Source organism: Siniperca chuatsi, linkage group LG24 (genome assembly GCF_020085105.1).
Source record: "Siniperca chuatsi isolate FFG_IHB_CAS linkage group LG24, ASM2008510v1, whole genome shotgun sequence".
Taxonomy (NCBI): domain Eukaryota; kingdom Metazoa; phylum Chordata; class Actinopteri; order Centrarchiformes; family Sinipercidae; genus Siniperca; species Siniperca chuatsi.
Window position 1 is genome coordinate 12,667,991 of NC_058065.1, and position 17,977 is coordinate 12,685,967.

The window sequence follows — 17,977 nt, forward strand, 5'->3', positions numbered from 1 at the left end:
TTCCTTATGTCGCCCGGGTATTTTATTATCCTCTTATTGGGAAGTGGAGCTGCTTCAAGCATTTCAGAGAAATCTGAAGGAATTCAACAACAATCATTTCCTACCTTCTGCCCCTCGCTCCCTCTGTCTCTTTGTCTGCCTCTTATTCACCCAGCAATATGGTCGGCTTGATCTGGCTGCCCGACACCATCTTTAGGAATTCCAAGAATGCAGACTCTCACTGGATAACGACGCCCAATCAGCTGCTCCGGATCTTCAACAATGGAAAAATACTTTATACACTGAGGTAAAAGCCTTCAGAACACATGAAAGAAACATTAAAAGATCAAAAGAAACAAAAGACTGTGTAGAGATCCAACAAAGCAGGATACACAATGAATCAATGGCAGGTAGCTCTATTAGCACCTAAACCAAGTATTTCAGCAGGAGAACTTCAATTAAAAATCCTTTTTATGTACATAATTGCCCGTGTTTGGCCCTCAATGCCAACTGTTGATAGTGACTAAACCCTATTTACTGAAATCAATATGAAAGTGTTGGAGACAACTACAGACACTCAATACTTCTAAAGAAAAATATATGGACAGGGCATCACCCCAGATTTTGAAAGATTTGCAGCATAGATTTCACTTTATAGCTTGTTGTCTTCTTGGCAGTTACTGAAAGCATACAATCCAAATTTGGGCAAAATTGCTGGTGAATTTCGCAGATTTATACAAACTGCAGTCAACTTAATTTCAGGTCAGCTGCAGTGGTTTCCGGTAGTGACTAGTTTTCACGGTGGAAATAAGTTTTCACAACAAATGGTTAAATGTTCTGTATATTTACAATTTCTCACATATTTTTGCCAGAATCACTAAATGCATAACTTCCATCAAATCATCATGTCAATGCACAATCCAGTCAAGCTTGTTAATAGTGAACAAGTTGGTTTGTGCACGTCAGCAGCAGTGGTTAGGTGGTTTGCATCTTAACCACTGGGCCACCTGCACATACACCTGCAATTCTATCTACTCATGTTCTGGTGGCTTATTTTAGCTTCTACTTCAGTACAATTCATTTTAGATTTTGTCCCCTGCATGTCAATATTGAAATTTGAATATGTTTTGTTACAAAACCTTGCTTTACCACTAGCGCAGAAGGATAGAAACTTAAAACATGTCATGTGTTTCTCCTCATTTTGTTCTGTTCTTTCTGACAGCTTCTCAGTGGTAGAGAAATGACACATAGGGGGAGGTTGTGTGTGTGTGTGTGTGTGTGTGTGTGTGTGTGTGTGTGTGTGGCCTTATGACAAAATAACCCTCGCTGTGTCTGTGTCTACAAAAAATAACAACACACTCAGGATTTGGGTGGACAGGTTCTCTTTAAATTTGAGTGGCATCTGGGTTTATGAACCCTCAAGCTCTGACATGAGCTTTTTCTGTCTTGAGGATCCAATTTCACCTGCGTATCCAGGATTTCAAACTAGACCTTGGTCAAATAGCAAATACCACCATGAGTGTTTGTTTTCAAGCCCCTTGGAGGACCAGATGCACAGCTCCTGCTGCATCAGGATAGTTCAGCTCCTGTCATAAAGAGTCAAGTCAATCCAATAAGAGGTGTGCCAAAATGAAAAGATTCCTCTCTGAGACTTTAGCATTCATTGTATTTGTCTTGACTGGCATCAGTTAGTTCTCTGAGTATGTTGTGACGCCTCTCATTGTGTGCAAATATTCAGACAGCCAGCTTCTAAATATTCTCTCAAGAAATTCCCCTTCACAACCACAAACTTCCCACAAAATGTTTGGTTTTAATAGCTAATTTCACTTCTGCTAATGCGTGTCTCGCTGATGAATTTGAAAATGATTGTTTCATTAAAAGGATATTAAGTCTTAAAGAGGCGTATGTTTGGGGGCGTATTTGCATTGACTGATACATCTCTCACACTCACATCTCATCGCAGTGTTTAATGCCGCTCGCTCAGCTCGACACTCTTGCCCAGATTTGGACTTCCTGGCTCCTGACAGGAGTGGAAGAGAGCGTGTATGCAAATTGGGACTGCACATCATCTGCACTTTGTTCACCTACAAACAAGACGAGTGAGGCTGCTCTCTTCCCGCTTTGAATGAGGCTCCTCTTTTGTGCTCCAAGTCAGTCAATTAATGAGAAACTGTACAGGGGACAAAGACACAACAACACAGAACAAGTGAAAGAAAAAGCCCATTTTCATGATGGTCTCATTTTTACAGCCATTATCACATCCAGTGAAAATTAATTTTGGGATGATATATTGAAGTAACACGCAGAGAATATAAACTGAGTTCAATTCAAGTTTATATTTAGCATGTAAAACTAATCCCCTGTGTCTTTGTGATCACCGTTGCTTTCCCAGAACATCTGGCGTATTTGCTTGTCCAGTGATCGTAGCTAAGAACTCCTGATTTTAGAAGCTTACATGCCTTTGGGCCCTGACCTGTAAGTTAATGCCGTCTTCGCCGTCTGACGCTGATGATTAAACAGTTTTGAGGGATTTCACACATTAACCAAGCAACCGAGTGTGATCCTGCACCATCTGGTTTGAAGCCAGCGCGTCATATACTGTAGCCCATAAAGTGCGTTATGTGATATAAGCAATGATGAATACTGTGCATTCACACCAAGTGCTTCATGGGCTGAGAAATGAAGGATCCGAAGCATTTTTTTAGTGCCTTGAATGTCTTTGTGTAAGTATCTCTCGCTCTCTCTCTCTTTCTCTCTCTCTCTCTCTCTCTCTCTCTCCAGGATGACCATCAACGCAGAATGCCAGCTGCAGCTCCATAATTTCCCAATGGACGAACACTCCTGTCCTCTCGTCTTCTCCAGCTGTGAATATTGGCAATAGCATGCACAAACACACACACACAGACACGCACGTGCAAATGTACACAGACAGACAAATATGCACATATTCATGCATAGCGATGCCTATATATGTAACACCTGCTAAAGTAATACTTTTAAAGCAGAGGCAGGGCTTCGTGAACACATCTGAAAGGCTGTTAGGGGGCCTAAATATGTATATATAGGGGGATATTTACTAAGCCTGTCGCTTGATTGAAGAGACGCCATATTTGGAACTGCAAATGTGATTTCACCTCACAATAGGAAGGCTATATGTGAGAAAATATTTGAAGTTGTCATTTCAACAAAAAGATCAGCGAGTTATGAAAAATCAGTGGGCGTTTTTTTTTTTTTGTAAAACTTTCAAAAACTCCTTTGACTAGATTATATTCCTGTAATTAGATAATACTTAACAACTATTACTGGCTTCTTCAATCATATTGCACAGAACTGGAGCTACTGTGAGTCATTAAAAGTCAGGAAAATAGGCAGGAGGGACATGCAGGAAACAAAACGGTAAAGTCACGTGACAAATTACAAACTGTTGGATTGCCGCTCTCTTGTCTCGTGCTGTGGCTCCCATATTTTGTGCCCCTAAAATACATATTGCATGAGACCAAACTATTTTCAGCGGTAACGCTTTTCTTCCATTTTACTGGAAAACTTTGCTGTGGTCCTTTGTTTAGTTTGGCTGTTTAGTGCATAAAAAGGGCTGCAAATCCTCACTTTTACTTTTGAGTCTGGAGCGAGGATCCTGATCCTGATCAGTGGACCTTAGAGACCTGCTATAGGGCTGCAGTGGGTCTGTAATGTAGGCAGATGCCTGACCATGCAGGTCTATACAAATCTTGATTTGGATTCTGAATTTGACTGGGAGCCAGGGTAAGGAGACCAGGATTGGTGTTGCATGAGATCCTGGTCCAGAGTCAGTGCCTGGTCAAAAGTAACACCTACGTTTCGGACCGAGGATTTAACAGATGAAGAGAAGGAACCACGGACGAGACCGGCAGGGGCACAAATAATGACCTCTGTTTTATCAGCATTAGCTGTAGACAATTAGCCTCCATCCGGTTTTAATAGCATGCAGGTAGTCATGTAAAACAGACAATTTTGGTCATATTTTGGCGGTTTAACTATTGTACTGAAATGAATGTTTACCTGAAAGTTTGCGACAGTTTTATGTTTAAAAAATGTTGCCAACTTTTTCAAATCAACAGTATACCCGAAATTGGCAGCATATCCTGGGAGATACAAAAATATAAAAACGAAAATGGATTACTCAAGCCCTTTATGTGTTGGAAAATAACAATGACTTAATTGTATCAACTATTAATATGTTCTTGCACATTTAAGGGTTTTGAAAAAAAATTGCATTAACACTATCAATGGCTTCATGCTGGCATGAAATTAGAGTCCTCAAAGCGTTTATTGTTCCATTAACCAGTGCCTTATTAAGTTACCCACCACCTATAATGCACTAAAATCACACTGGATTTTGTATGACAGGTCATTATGTTGGACCAGACATCTTCCACTGCTGGATGTGATTTAATTTGGGTAATAATCATTACCTGATGCGACTACAGATGGCAGTATTCGTCAGAGGCCATTATTGAACCTCCTCTCAGCAGTTTGGATAATCAATTAACTGCTTTCGAGCATATATGCAGTTTGTTCATAGTGTGATGAGACGAGATGTCACAGTACTGCAGGTAGTGAACGAGCTATTGACCACAAATGGGCTTCCATCATGTCTCTGCTCTCAGTGAAAGGATTTGCAGTAATAACTCTTTTTTCCCAGTCTCAGTTCTTGACCATGTGGATGAACATTTTCTTTCTGTCTGTAACTGCAACGGATGAGCAGCGAAGGCCTTCAATAACACTGAATTAAAGCCTTGAAGTTGTACATTTGCTGAAGCTGAATACTGTCATTACACCAGCATGTTGATAGCTAATTGCTTAAACATATTTTGATAAAAATCACTGCATAATTTCACGGTGGATATTTTAGATTTGGCCTCTCAGCAAAAGGGATGATATTATTCATAAGTAATGAATACAACTGCACGCTCAGATAGTAGCGAATTTCAGTTTTTTGCTAAATGAGGCTGTCTTTGGAATGCACAAGTGCAAATACTAAATCCACCCATTTAAAACTTTGTGCTTTTTTCAGGATTTTCTGATCAGAGCAAGATCCCTCAATAATTAAGGAACAACGGAAATTACACTTTACTAAAAGCAAGGTCCAAATGACCAGTTTGCCCTAGTTTAAGAGGTTTAATTACCTCTCAGAGCGGAACAGAGGCTTCTTGAAGCTTTCTTAACATCTGGTCTATGCCTGTTTCAAAATGTCCAGAGCATTTTACTTTGTATAAATGAACACGTCTTATTTCTGGAGACAGCAGCACAGACATCCATATCTGCACATATGAGTCAACTCTTTTGGAAAATGTAAAGTTGCTCCCCAGATTTTCATACGACTCCGATGAGCTATTCAAGAAACAATTTCCATCAAGCTTCGTTTTACAACATAACATGAGAGGCCAAAGGAAAGCACATTAACTAAGTGAGCAGCGAGTGTTGCCATGCCAGCCTGCAAATGACACATTCCACGGCAGATGGTTTGGTTATGCTGTAGAGGAGGAGAGCGAGAGACGAAGCAGACCAGAGGTGACTTGTAGTCAGTGTACATCAGGATGACATCTGATAATGAAGCCACATTTGGCCCTCGCTTTTCTCCAGCATCTAAACACATAATCCTTTCTCATACGCTGTAACATCCACTATTATCAACCTCTCTTACCACTCAAGGCGCGTAGCTGTTAATGCATTATGATACTGTAGCAGCTTAATGTACAAGGCTTTTAAAATGTTCTGTCTATTCATCATGAAGCAAATTAGAATCCTCCCCATTATGGTTACAATCAATTTCATTTATTGAGATAGAACATTATAAACATGATGAATGCGTTGATGGACTCACTGCTCTTTCTTACTAATTCTGAATATTTTTTGATAGCAGACGTATTCCTGGCAGACATTATGCAAGCAATCTGACACCTTGCAAACATGGTTTGAATTCATGGCTTGGTTCTTGTGACACAGGAGCTTTTAAGCTGCTGTATCTTTCTTTTTTAGTTTATTCACTGCATAATACAATATAAAAAAACGTTTCTCGCAACTGGTGAGCTCAGTATAAAAGCCATGAAAAGCCTTAACTATGTTTACAAGCACTTTGGACGTGTGTAGTTATCCACATCACAGGCATAGCCGCATCACTTCCTAAAGAACAACCCATGTGGTGCAATATGATTTTTTTTTTTTTGGCTGGTTATGATGGGTAATGATAGGTAATTGGCTGTGTGCAAGAAGTGGCAAAATATGTGACAATTTCTGTACATTTCTGTTTGCTTCCTGTCAATCACCTGACAGCTACAGGACAAAATGGAAGTCTCCATCATTAAGAACTGTAATCTAACAAACTCCTATGACTTTGTTCACTGGCCATATATAGACTGCAAAATCTATACTGTTTTATTGCAAAATCTATACTGTTTAAATGACAAATCATTTGTCCAATACTTTGGTTAATTTGCTCGCATCTAAATCTAGCGAGCAAATTTTCTCGCTAGATTTAGATGCATATTGATATCAGCAGCTTGAAAAATAATAATAGCTAATGATGAAGCTAGTTAGAGTCAGTTAAATTTAGGTGGACTAATATGTAAATCGCCACGTAATGATGTCATAGATATGCAAATGTGCTTGTGACGTAATCAAACGACATCTAGCAACTTTTCTTGCTAGCGTTGCTAAAAATACAGCTACATATATGTATGTATGCAAGACTTATTTTACATGGTATATGGCCTAAAACTAATCAGATATGTTGAAAAGACATTTTAGCTGACCCGATACTACTATTTGCTACCTATTATTCAAACACAAAATGGCTCAGTCACACCAGTTGCAAAGTGATCACACCCCAGTAAAAATGCAGAATTAACCAAATCTCAGTGCTGTTGAAACAGGTGAGTCATACATTTAAAGATGTAATCAGCAGTTCTCAGTCACTCATGACCAAAAAAGCTGAGGACCTCCATCATGATTGCCACAGGGCTTGTTACATTATTTGAAATCCCACCACAGGGGCTCTTGAATGGTCAATCATGAGAAGTTGTCACTCTGATTTTGTGTTCTTCACAACTTTTTTGTTTTCATTTTGAAAACCTCATCCAAAAATGGACTTGTGTTAAACTTTTGGGTGTCAGTGTAAAGAACAAGGGAAATAATGCTGTATGCTTATAGTTTAAGCATATTCCCAAAGCAGCTGACGCTGGAAAAAAAGTGTTACTGACCTTCTATACAGGTATGGCTGTTGAAGAGTAGCTGCTCTGCGATAGGTGGAAAAAAATAAAATTGTGCTTAGAGTCGGCTGTTTTCCTTCCCCTCATTTTATGATTAGTTATCTTTACTAAACATTTCAGACAGAAGAACTGTACTTATAACAGAAGTCCTCTAACACCCATATGCATGCATACTGTAGGTAGATAAGCATGGTTTCCACATTTAAGACAATAAAATGAGCTTTAGAGAGTTTTGAAAATCACATAAAACTATTCAAATCAGCATTATCCTGATGTGGTAAATTGTAGTCTAGGCAGCACTGAAATTCTGCTAAGAAATAAGTATATATATCATTGGTGTTTGTTTTGACTTTTGTAGTCATTTGGTGGAAATTGTTATCAAGAATAAAGAAATTTAAGGTTTGTTTTTTTGCTGTGACAGCGGCCCCTACATTAGTGCCATGGGCGCGAATCTTTGGTTCCAGCTGACATTGTCAGTAATTCTAATTTGTTGGTGCAATGTCTTTGTGAACAGACACTAAAAAATAGTTATAATATCACTTCAATTCTAACGCCCACGCAGGCAGTGGACCAGCTGGGGGGCAAGACTGTTAGCCGACGTAGCCGTTGCTTTGTCCCATCTATGATCTGAGCACTGCGGACGTTACAAGTGGAATAGAAACTTAACAGTACAAGTGGTACTCCTAAATGTGAATTTTGTAAAGGGACAGATGTTTTAAATAGCTAATGGAACACAACCAACGCTGTGCAGGCTTGTTTAAAAAAAAAGGGTGAAAAACGTCTTGTATCAATGTTCATAATATGAGAAATATGCCCAGTAGCTGCAGTATCATTGTAGTTTATATTTCCTTACACAAAAAGCAAGTATAATTCACATTTCAATTTGACTTTAAATCCCTCATGTCTCTACTCACATGATATTGTTTCCACTGGCAGATGTCCCGACATATAACTGAACTTTGTTTACAGCAATATGGCAGACGCTGACATCCCTTGTCTCCTTTGCTTGGAGGGCAGACAGTGAGAATATTAGAGCCAATGCCACAGTAGAGTGTAATTTCTAAAATTGTGTAAGAACATGTTGCTTTGGGGGGCTTTTAAAGGCATGAAATATGACAAACATTTTGTAGCTATGAAGATACACTGGTAACACAATGGTAATACTGTTTGCCGTTAAGATAATTGTATAAACACACCAAGAGAAATATGACGGCAATAATGTTTGCCATCTATATTAGTTTTTGAAAAAAAAACACCTAGCATCATGGTGATTGCTCTTTTTGGTTATAGATGGCTATCCTCTAAATAAGACTATTTACATAATTAGTCTGGTTTCCACTACAGGGCCACAATAAGGCTTGCCACTCGCTCATTATTGCTGCCACTCATTTTTCTATGTAAAATTGCTTCATCTTGTTAAATGAGTGCAGCTTCATTATTACATGGAGACACTGTTGGTAATATATCCATAGCTTCCACTGAAATTCAACATCCTGTGAGCTTGTGTTTGTGTTTAACTGCTACACCCAACAAGGATCTGCATGTGAAATCCTGCACTTTTAATGCTAAACATGCCCAGGATCAGTACACTCCAAAGTGGCTTTCGAGCAGGTCATTCTCCTTGGCTCCTCCATGGAAAAGTACTTTCCAACATTGCTGAAGTGTAACAATAGGCTTGTCACAGAAGTATATGGAAGATGCATAGCCTATATTTTTACATTAGAAAAAATATCCATTTATATTTTTAAAAAATCAAGCCATTTTATTTTTCTGTAAAGTGGCGTTGCCTTTTCCCACCCAGGAACACAGTATCTTGCAGTAAAGCAGACTAATATAAGTTGATTCAAGAGCATTCTTGAGACTAATTGACTTGTACTTGTAAACAGGTGGAATTATTCCACTGAAATTAAGATTTTAAGACTAAATAATACATTGAATTACATGCGAGAGTGGATATTTGTTCACCATGGGTGCATTACAGCAGATTCCAAGCAAACAAGTTAACAGTAATTGCTCAGTTGGTCTGCAGTCCACTGAATTTCCAGTGAAAACTTACTGTATAAATTTGTATAAATCATGCACAAATCAGGTATAAATCATGCATACAATAAAAACTGCATTGCTGCATTAATATTTCCTGCATTCTTTGCCTCCAACATTTTCTTTCCCTTTTTCATTCTCTCTTTCTTTCACACACTTAACTCACTCTCTGTGTGGTTTCTAGACGGCTACCCACGAGATGAGATTGTGTACAAGTGGAAGCGAAATTCAGTGGAGACTTCGGACCAGAAATACTGGAGGCTTTACCAGTTTGATTTCATGGGGCTCAGAAACACCACAGATGTGCTCACGACGACAGCAGGTAAGAAAGATGCCAACAAGAGGTCGAGGAAAGGTCAACAACTCTGGCAGTTGAGTCACAAAAAACATGCTGAACAGCTGCATTTCACGGCATTATGACTGATGATAATATAAAACTTTATTGGTGTGTGCAGGGAAACTTTTTTTTTCCCACTTCCACCCTACCCTCCGTAGAGGTCAAAGGTCAGTTTCGACTGCAGACTAGCAGCTGGAACTGGCAGGAGTCTTGCTTGCCATTCAGCAGGGTTCAAAATAAAACAAACTCTCCGCCCCAAGCTTTGCACAGGTTAACATTAGCACCATGCCCATAAATGTAATCATATAACTACAAGCTCATAAGTATTCCCCTCGGGTGTAAGGGCAAATAGGTTTTTCCACTGACATTAATCACCACGATTAAAGATTAAAAAGGAAGTTTAATTATTCACTCCTTTTCCTTCTCTCTTTCCATGCTTTCAGTGCGGTTATTAGGCCTGGATTTAATTTCAGTTTGTTGTTTGGGAGGCAGTGTCTCAGCTGGAGAAATAATGTTGCTCCAACAGGTGCTAATAATTATACCCGCAACTGGCACGGGGTGGTCAAGTTCCTAATACATTTTTAATGCTTTCACGTGACCCACGAAGATAAAGACAGATTTTAATGGCTTAATAAGCAAAGCATTATGAATTAGGGAGATAGAGAAAGCGCATGACGCAGTGATTGTTAACCCCTCTTAACCTTGTTTATGAGTTACATATTTGTGCCATACAGTCTTTTGTCTGTGGAGAGACGTGCTCGGATCTGCATAATGTGACCTCATTTAGCTTTCTAAGAGCTGAACCTTCGTTCATGAATATTCGAGGAACAGGAGTACTTGGCATGATTAGGAGAGAGATAACAGGGAGTGGCATCAAATTATTAAGGAGCTCAGTGGAAATTTGTTGTACAGCTTCATTTTGCAAAATGTTAAAGCATGGTAGTGTTTGTTCCGATATTCAAACGTGACATAGCTAATCAAATATTTTCCTCTTTTTAACTGACGACATTAACAAATCCTGTTGTCTGTTTAACTACATCACCCGTTGGGAATACTGATCAGGCATCCTGTTTATATCTAATGAGAAATTGCCATTGTATCTTTGTTTCTGATCACAAAAAAAAAGGTGACTGATGAGCGCTCTCATCCCGAGACACATTGATGGCCTTATAAATTATATGTTTTCCTGGACTCCCGCTGTATCATCAAAACACAGCCAAACTAATTTTCTGCTGAGATGCTCAAAGGCAACGGCAAACCTACACATCTACCTCATGCTGTTCAAGAAAATTAGCCGTTTTCTCATTTATTACCTCGTTTCTTTTTCCTGTTTCACTTGCCGGAGCTCCATCTCCACACGCATGATGATTAGATCCCCGGCTAAAAATACCTATCATTAATTTACATCATGACAAACTTCTAGAGTGCTGCGTTTCTCTTCCTTTCTCTCCTATTTCCCTCTCTCTCTGTGTCTCCCTCTCTCCGCTGTATCTTTCATCCCTCATAAACACATGAGGTATGGGGCTGTTTTAATGAGGACAGAGTGGACAGATCCCCGGCCACAGCGCCACTGGGGACCCCTGTTGCAAATCCGCCGTCGTTATCAGTTCAGCAGCGTCCTCTTCAAAAGGCCCCAATGCGGAATCCCAAACACTTCAGTGCTTTGTTCTACCATCCCACCGCAAAATCCCCAAAAGCTTCCATTATGCCTTTTTCTGCGGTTACACTGCAGAAATGCTGATGTTGTTCCTTTTTTTTTTTTCTTATGTCCACCCTGGAAATTTTATCCAATCATAGCTTAGCCACAGCAGGCCTGTCTAGCTTTACATTTTGAAGCGGTGTACTGGGTGCTCTAATAAGTGTACTACTCAGCATTTAAAGAGTTTGACGTGTTTCAAGCCTTTCTAGACCCAAACACACGAGAGCAAATTTGTAAGGAATGGATTAAACAGTGTGTATATCTGCACGATGCAGTCGTTAGCATGTTTGGCTAACTAGCTTACTACCTACCTACAGTAGAAACGGTGCGCTACTTCCAAGGCCATGGAGCATCTTTAACTTACTACTATTAGTTTGTGGGGTTATAGGTTAAAAAAAAACCTTTTCTTGATTGACACATCCACTGTGTAGTATTTCCCCTCTGTGTGGAAGCAGTTCCAGGATGCTATCAGAGTTTTAGCTCATGTTAGAGGCTCTATACTGCTGTTTATTTGATTTGGGGAAGTTAAGCCAATGTTACCAGAGATAGCGTTACAATTACAAAACACATTGGTCAATCATCATTCTTACATTTTTCCTTGTCATACTTATAATACTAGGACTAACTAGCTCTACACTGCAATACAAGAACATTTTTCTTTATTTCCATGTCTTCAACATGTTTCATCAATTGGTGAGGATGCTGACTTTTTGCCTGGTTTTAGCATGAGATCATGTATGTAGCCATCATGTGCCTATTTGGAACCCTTTTACAAGATTTTCTTTTAAAAACGAGTCAGCTAGAAACATTGAAAAGTCAGCCATTTTCAACCAACTCATGGAGATAACGTTAGCTTAATTAGCTAGCTAGCTACAGCTGATAAAATCAGTTGGTCGTCAGCTAAAAATGAGAAACCTGTTTTTGTCTAGCTGATATCAAGTAACCACTGTTTCAAAAAATTACCCAAATTATCCCACCGTTATAGAACATGTGCAGCGCAAGAATGAAAAGCTTGACAAGTGTAGCAACAGTAACTAAGAGGGGCGGGGCTGAGCAAACGTTCAATACCACACAGTGTTAAAAAAAATAATAATAAACAAACTAATGCATAAGGCCTTCTTGTGATTAGCTGGCTATGGAATTCAGAACTGATTTGGCCGAGGGGACAAACTGTTTACTGAAACGTGCCTTTTTCCATTTTAGTGTCCTGTATCTGTGTCCACATGGGAGTAGTTTGAAAAATAGGTTGAGGGGGTGTCCAGGGTCACGTGCTATGGTCAGTGCCATGCAAATGATGTCTCGGTTATTGAGGTCTGAGGGGATGGGGGAAGACCAGTTATTTAGGAGGCAGTGTGTGTAATACGGGATAACTTGTTCTTGTAGGAGACATGGTCTAGAAGGAAGCAGCAACAACATTTCAGCTGAATTGTCGTGAGCTCATTAATAAAATAGTTTTCCCAAGAATTTTCCTTGCAACTTCCAAACGGAAAGTAGACCTGACTGCATTGCATGACAGAGTCTGTAGACAAGTGTAGAGCGGGCAACTCGGACTAATAAGTATTCTGCAGGAGTGTGTAAACAGAGGGGTTGTTATTGTCCTAACAGAATGTAAACAGAGGGGTTGTTTGCTACGATGCACGGTATGAGCACAGAAGTCACCACGCTGCTTTGTGTATGCACACAGCTGTAGATAGTCCATCTGGGAATGTACATTTTTTGCAGCCTCCATACAGTCATTAATGCAAGCTAAACAGTATAATACTCCAACATTTGCTAAATAAAACTGACACTTATTTTCCGTGCATTAAACCGTCAAATTAAACATTCTGTCAGCAGAAGAGTGTGGATGTGAACTGTGTATATCGTGGTCTGCTACGACTGTGCAGTGTTGCATTTAAAGGGAGGAAGTGGAGAATCATTCAAGCTACAATGAATTGTTGTTTTATTTACCCCTATCGGTATATAAAATGGAGTTGTTGTTTTTTTTTTATCTAACCAGCATTGTGTTCCACTTCTAACACGCTTTGGATTGCTTTAGGACAACATACACTCCATCTACATAAATGGGTACATAAAATAAAACTGGACAGTTTTATTATGGTGAAATAGCAAAATACTCTGATTTTATGTTGTGCCTGCTGTGTTGTGATTAAGACTGCCTTTGTTGTTACATTGCTTTGGAGAGAATTAACCAGGTAATTTGCATTAGTCTTTGTGATATACAGTCAACTAATTCTTTTTAGCACCTCACCTGATTACATGGATCCTTCCTTAATGGGCCATAGTTATAAAATTTCCTTTTCTGGTCTTTGTTAATAGCATTTTTTGTATTGGCAAGTATGGCGTTTACAGAATTGACTCTATATGAATAAAAAGTGATTAAATGCACCATATGTCTTATCTCCATTTTCCACTTCCCCTCACTACATTCACAACATACACAACAGTCACCTAATTATTCACTGAGGTGCAGTTATCATCTGTATCAGACTTTCACTTGTGGATGTCCTGGCCACATTTTATGACCAAAAATTCCCCCACATTATACAAACTCAGCCTACTGTATAGCAGGCTTGCATTAGTGAAACAATTTAGCGTATCTCAATCTCGCAATCTCGATCCTGTAGATTGGCTTGGGAAATGTTTAATTTATATTTTAAATTCAGTGTGTAGATCCTTATTTATCATTCTTTATCATCTTTTGTTGAACTGTTTAACTAATGCTTGAGTCACTTAAAGGTCCAGTGTGTAACATTTAGAGCAAGTATGTTTCAATTAGTGTATAATCATCTGAAAATAAGAATCGTGTTTTCATTACCTTAGAATAAGCCGTTTAGATCTACATAGGGAGCGGGTCCCCTTCCACGGAGGTTGCCATGTTGCACCGCCATGTTTATACAGTAGCCCAGAACAGACAAAGGCTCTAGATAGGGCTGTTCGTGTTTTTCGAGAGTTTTGCAGCCACCGTAGTTTCTCCTACACACTGTACCTTTAAGTTGAGGATGCACCTGTGCACATGCATTCCTAGTACTCCGGTTATGATCGTGTTATGATATGATGTTTGCATGGAACATAAGTAAACTGGTTATGCATTTCCCTGCATACAGGATTTGTATGATGAGTGAGTGAACTGTGGGGTCACAAAATAACTAGTAGCTAGCAGTTTCAATTAATAATATGATGAGTGTCAGCTCCCAATAGAGAGTCCCTCTACAGAGCCTACCTGCAGACTCCTCTCAGCATCAGGTGTTTAGTGTAGTGTGAGCGGTGGGTTTGTTTAACAATGAAAAGCTGCAGCGTGTCACTGTGACAGATTTTTAAAAATAGCAAGAGTGTCTGAAATGAATTCGAAATAAAATCTTCCGCCTCTTTGGCGCCCCTCCAGTTGATGGCATATACCTACAAATCACAAAAAAGCAGAAAACCTGGAGGGACTGTGCAGATAACCGTTACATGTTCTGCACTTGTACACAGTTGCCACTGTGTAAGTGATACACACTCCTCTGCACCAGTGTCACCATGACACTGATTAAAATGATTATTTCATTTCAATGTAGAGCATGAGGTGAGATCCAGCTGCGAGCGGAGGACAAAGGTCTTCTTCCACAGATGTTTTATTCAATCCGACTTCCCTTTCATGAAAACGCCTGAGTGGCAGCAGATTATCAAACGCCATTCTTCAGTAATATTTAAAGTAATGCTCGTCTGATGCGTAGAGCTTTGTCAAGGTTACCAAACAATGGCTTTTGTTCGCCAAGTGTTTTTGCTCAATATCTCCCTGCTGGTGTCAATTAACGCTCGCAATAACAAGCATCCTACTGTAGTCGGACCATTAAAGAGGCAGCAGAATAAATTCTGTCACTGTCCTCGTTTTTCTTCCCCTCACACTGACAGTGCCATGGTATAATTGTTCAAGTTAGAGAGAAGTTTCTTGCTCTGTGTTTTGGGCTCCATTAAGGGGTTTCTCCCCTTTTCTTCTCTCTTTCTGTCCTCTGCTCTCTGTAAATCTTGTTCCCCTCACTTTTTTCCAGCTATCTCCTCTCTTTCCTGTCTCCTTCCGTCCTTGTCTTTGTCCCCTCTGTCTGTCTGCCTTCCCATTTGATCCAAATTATCTTACTTTAAGCAATTATAAACCTAATTTCAAACTATCAGAGAAGGAACTGAACACTTTTCTGATGTCTTGTATGACCAATAATAACAACTCTGACAAATTTCAGTGTAGTTTATCGGCTCTTCGCTGTACAGAAACAGTCTTAGCTAAAGATACTGAAGACCTTAGATCTTAGTACCGCTTTAGACACTTCTGACAATCTCATTAAAAACTGGACTGACGTCTCTCTGCAGTAGTTTCAGTTAAACTCCACTGACAGAAAATGGCTAATATGGCAGTCCCCGGCCCTTGGCTGCTACACCTATATTTTGTTAGTCCCAAACATCTGTCTTCTTATAAAATCTACTGACTAATCTGCTGACTGTCACAGCTTCTCTGATAAAGTGCAGGATAATGGTTCTGGCCTCTGTTTTGATGACCAAGTTAGGAGCACGGCATGATGTAGCCTCCAGCTACATATCAGACCTTTTAATTACTCATGAGCCAGTGTGCTGCTTCAGATCCTCAGGGATGGTCTGTGGTTTATGGGTGGATGAAAACGTGTAACTTACAAAACAGCAGGGTCACCTTGCAATATGATGCAACTTAATACAGTAATGTTACAAACTACAGCAGCGTCTACAGCCACACAAGCAGCTCTGTGAGCTAAATGCTAATGTCATCATGATAACGGGGATGTTTAGCAGGTATAATATTTACCATGTTCACCATCATAGTTTAGTGTGTTAGCAAAACAAAATTAGCTCTAAACACATAGATGAGGTCGATGGGAAACTTAGACGTTATGGTGGCGGTATTTATGCAGTATTTATTGTAGGCTTATCTCTTTACTGCAGTTTAATTTCTACAATTAAGTTTTGCCTTTTAAGTGAATTGACAGTTTGTATACTCCATTTTCTCTCTCTCAACAGGTGACTATGTGTTGATGACAGTGTACTTTGACCTCAGCAGAAGGATGGGCTACTTCACCATCCAGACCTACATCCCCTGTATCCTGACTGTGGTCCTCTCCTGGGTGTCCTTCTGGATCAAGAGCGACGCCACGCCTGCAAGGACGGCCCTAGGTACACAACTGCACCGCTCATGTAGCTGCGTGGGCAACTGTGGGGAACATTGCTTCATTTCAAAAGGGCTTGTACAACTTAATCCTTCTTGGAAGCAGTCATTTGTTGCAATATGTTTTTTCATGATATTGCTTTTTTGTTACACCCACCAAAACAGATAACTCCTTTCTTGCCTGTGAATGATCAGCAGTGGGTGACAGTGATAATGTCCAATATGTTGTCATCCATTTGCTTTAATTGAAGTGATGGGAATACTTTCACCAGATAATATAAAACTCCCTGCCACTGCTCATTCAGGCTGTAGCTGTGTGAGTCTAATATGAGGAAAATGAATCGGGCGTTGTTGGCAGGATTTAAAGATTTTTTGATAATTCCCGTTCAATCTGAGATTTAGACAGCTTGATAGCAAAAGCAATAATCTCTTCTTTTTATTATTGGTAACCGCATTATTATTACTCAGTCTTTGTTGCAGTAGTTATTACCGGCAAATGCAATCATATTACTGGAATACTTGCACATCACTCAACATTGTTGTGGAGTGAGAGAAGACAACAAATGAAGAAAAAGCTATCGTGTATCTCTGTGTGTGCATGTGTCACACTGTGTATCAGCCTTTCACAAATGCTTGTTTCACCGTAACTTAAGCTGTGCATGAAGCCATCTTAGAAATGTATGTCCCATCAGTGTTGTTTGTTTCCTTTTCATCCTTTATTGTAGCGTTAATCTTGTTTTTCTTTGCATGAGTTGACAATTATTTTGAATTGTTTTCCTCCCCCACTGCATGCCTACCATTAGTTCATTTGCTTCCCTGTGGATGATGATGATGTGCTGATGGTCCGTATTTAAGGTGGAATTCAAGGTAAGTGTCACGTCCATGATGATACACCATATAGAGTGACTATATAGACTGCATATATTCCATTTGCAAATGGAAATATTACCTGAGGCACAGCATCCAGTTATTAAATGTTGTTTTGCAACCAATGATTTAACATTGTTCAAACATTGTTCATACCCACAGAACTTTAGTTTACATTTTAGTGGTGAAAAATGTGCAAAACATTTTTGGAAATATATCAGTCATATATCAGTCATATATATATATATCAGTCTAAACTTTATATCGCTCAAATGAAGAGTTGGAACAAGGTGATCCAGAATATATATGACACTGTCAGACAGTGTGAATTTTGTGGAGCTACTTCAGGGGCAAAGCAAAGATATTACATGGATGTTAAAAGGTTAAACTATTCAGGTGCATATAAGTTGTAAGGGGAGTCAAATTTTAAAATGAATGCCAAAAAGGGGTGGAGTGGGTCTCACTTACAGCCCACAATGCATAGTGGCCCACCTCAACCTCACACATAGCAATAAGATGAAACACTGACTAAAAACATTGTGGTTTCTGAAAATCTAACTTAAAATCACACAAGTCACACTGACTGTAACCCAAAGAACATCTTTAAACTCATCTGAACGAAATATCTGTTATTTCACTGA

At 39.4% G+C, this 17,977-nt stretch overlaps 1 protein-coding gene across 2 annotated transcripts in view; it reads left to right on the top strand.

Moving 5' to 3' along the window:
- LOC122871851 (gamma-aminobutyric acid receptor subunit gamma-3-like) overlaps window positions 1–17,977 on the top strand; it is a 94,886-nt gene that overhangs the window by 59,765 nt on the left and 17,144 nt on the right. Inside the window, exons 5-9 of one of the 2 annotated variants that reach the window (XM_044187320.1) lie at window positions 155–286; window positions 2,761–2,843; window positions 9,451–9,588; window positions 16,325–16,477; window positions 17,273–17,336. In XM_044187320.1, the coding sequence (XP_044043255.1) occupies window positions 155–286; window positions 2,761–2,843; window positions 9,451–9,588; window positions 16,325–16,477; window positions 17,273–17,295 (529 nt within the window). In that variant the 3' untranslated portion in view covers window positions 17,296–17,336. The remainder of the gene's footprint in view (window positions 1–154; window positions 287–2,760; window positions 2,844–9,450; window positions 9,589–16,324; window positions 16,478–17,272; window positions 17,337–17,977) is intronic. The other variant, XM_044187319.1, reaches the window with a different exon arrangement.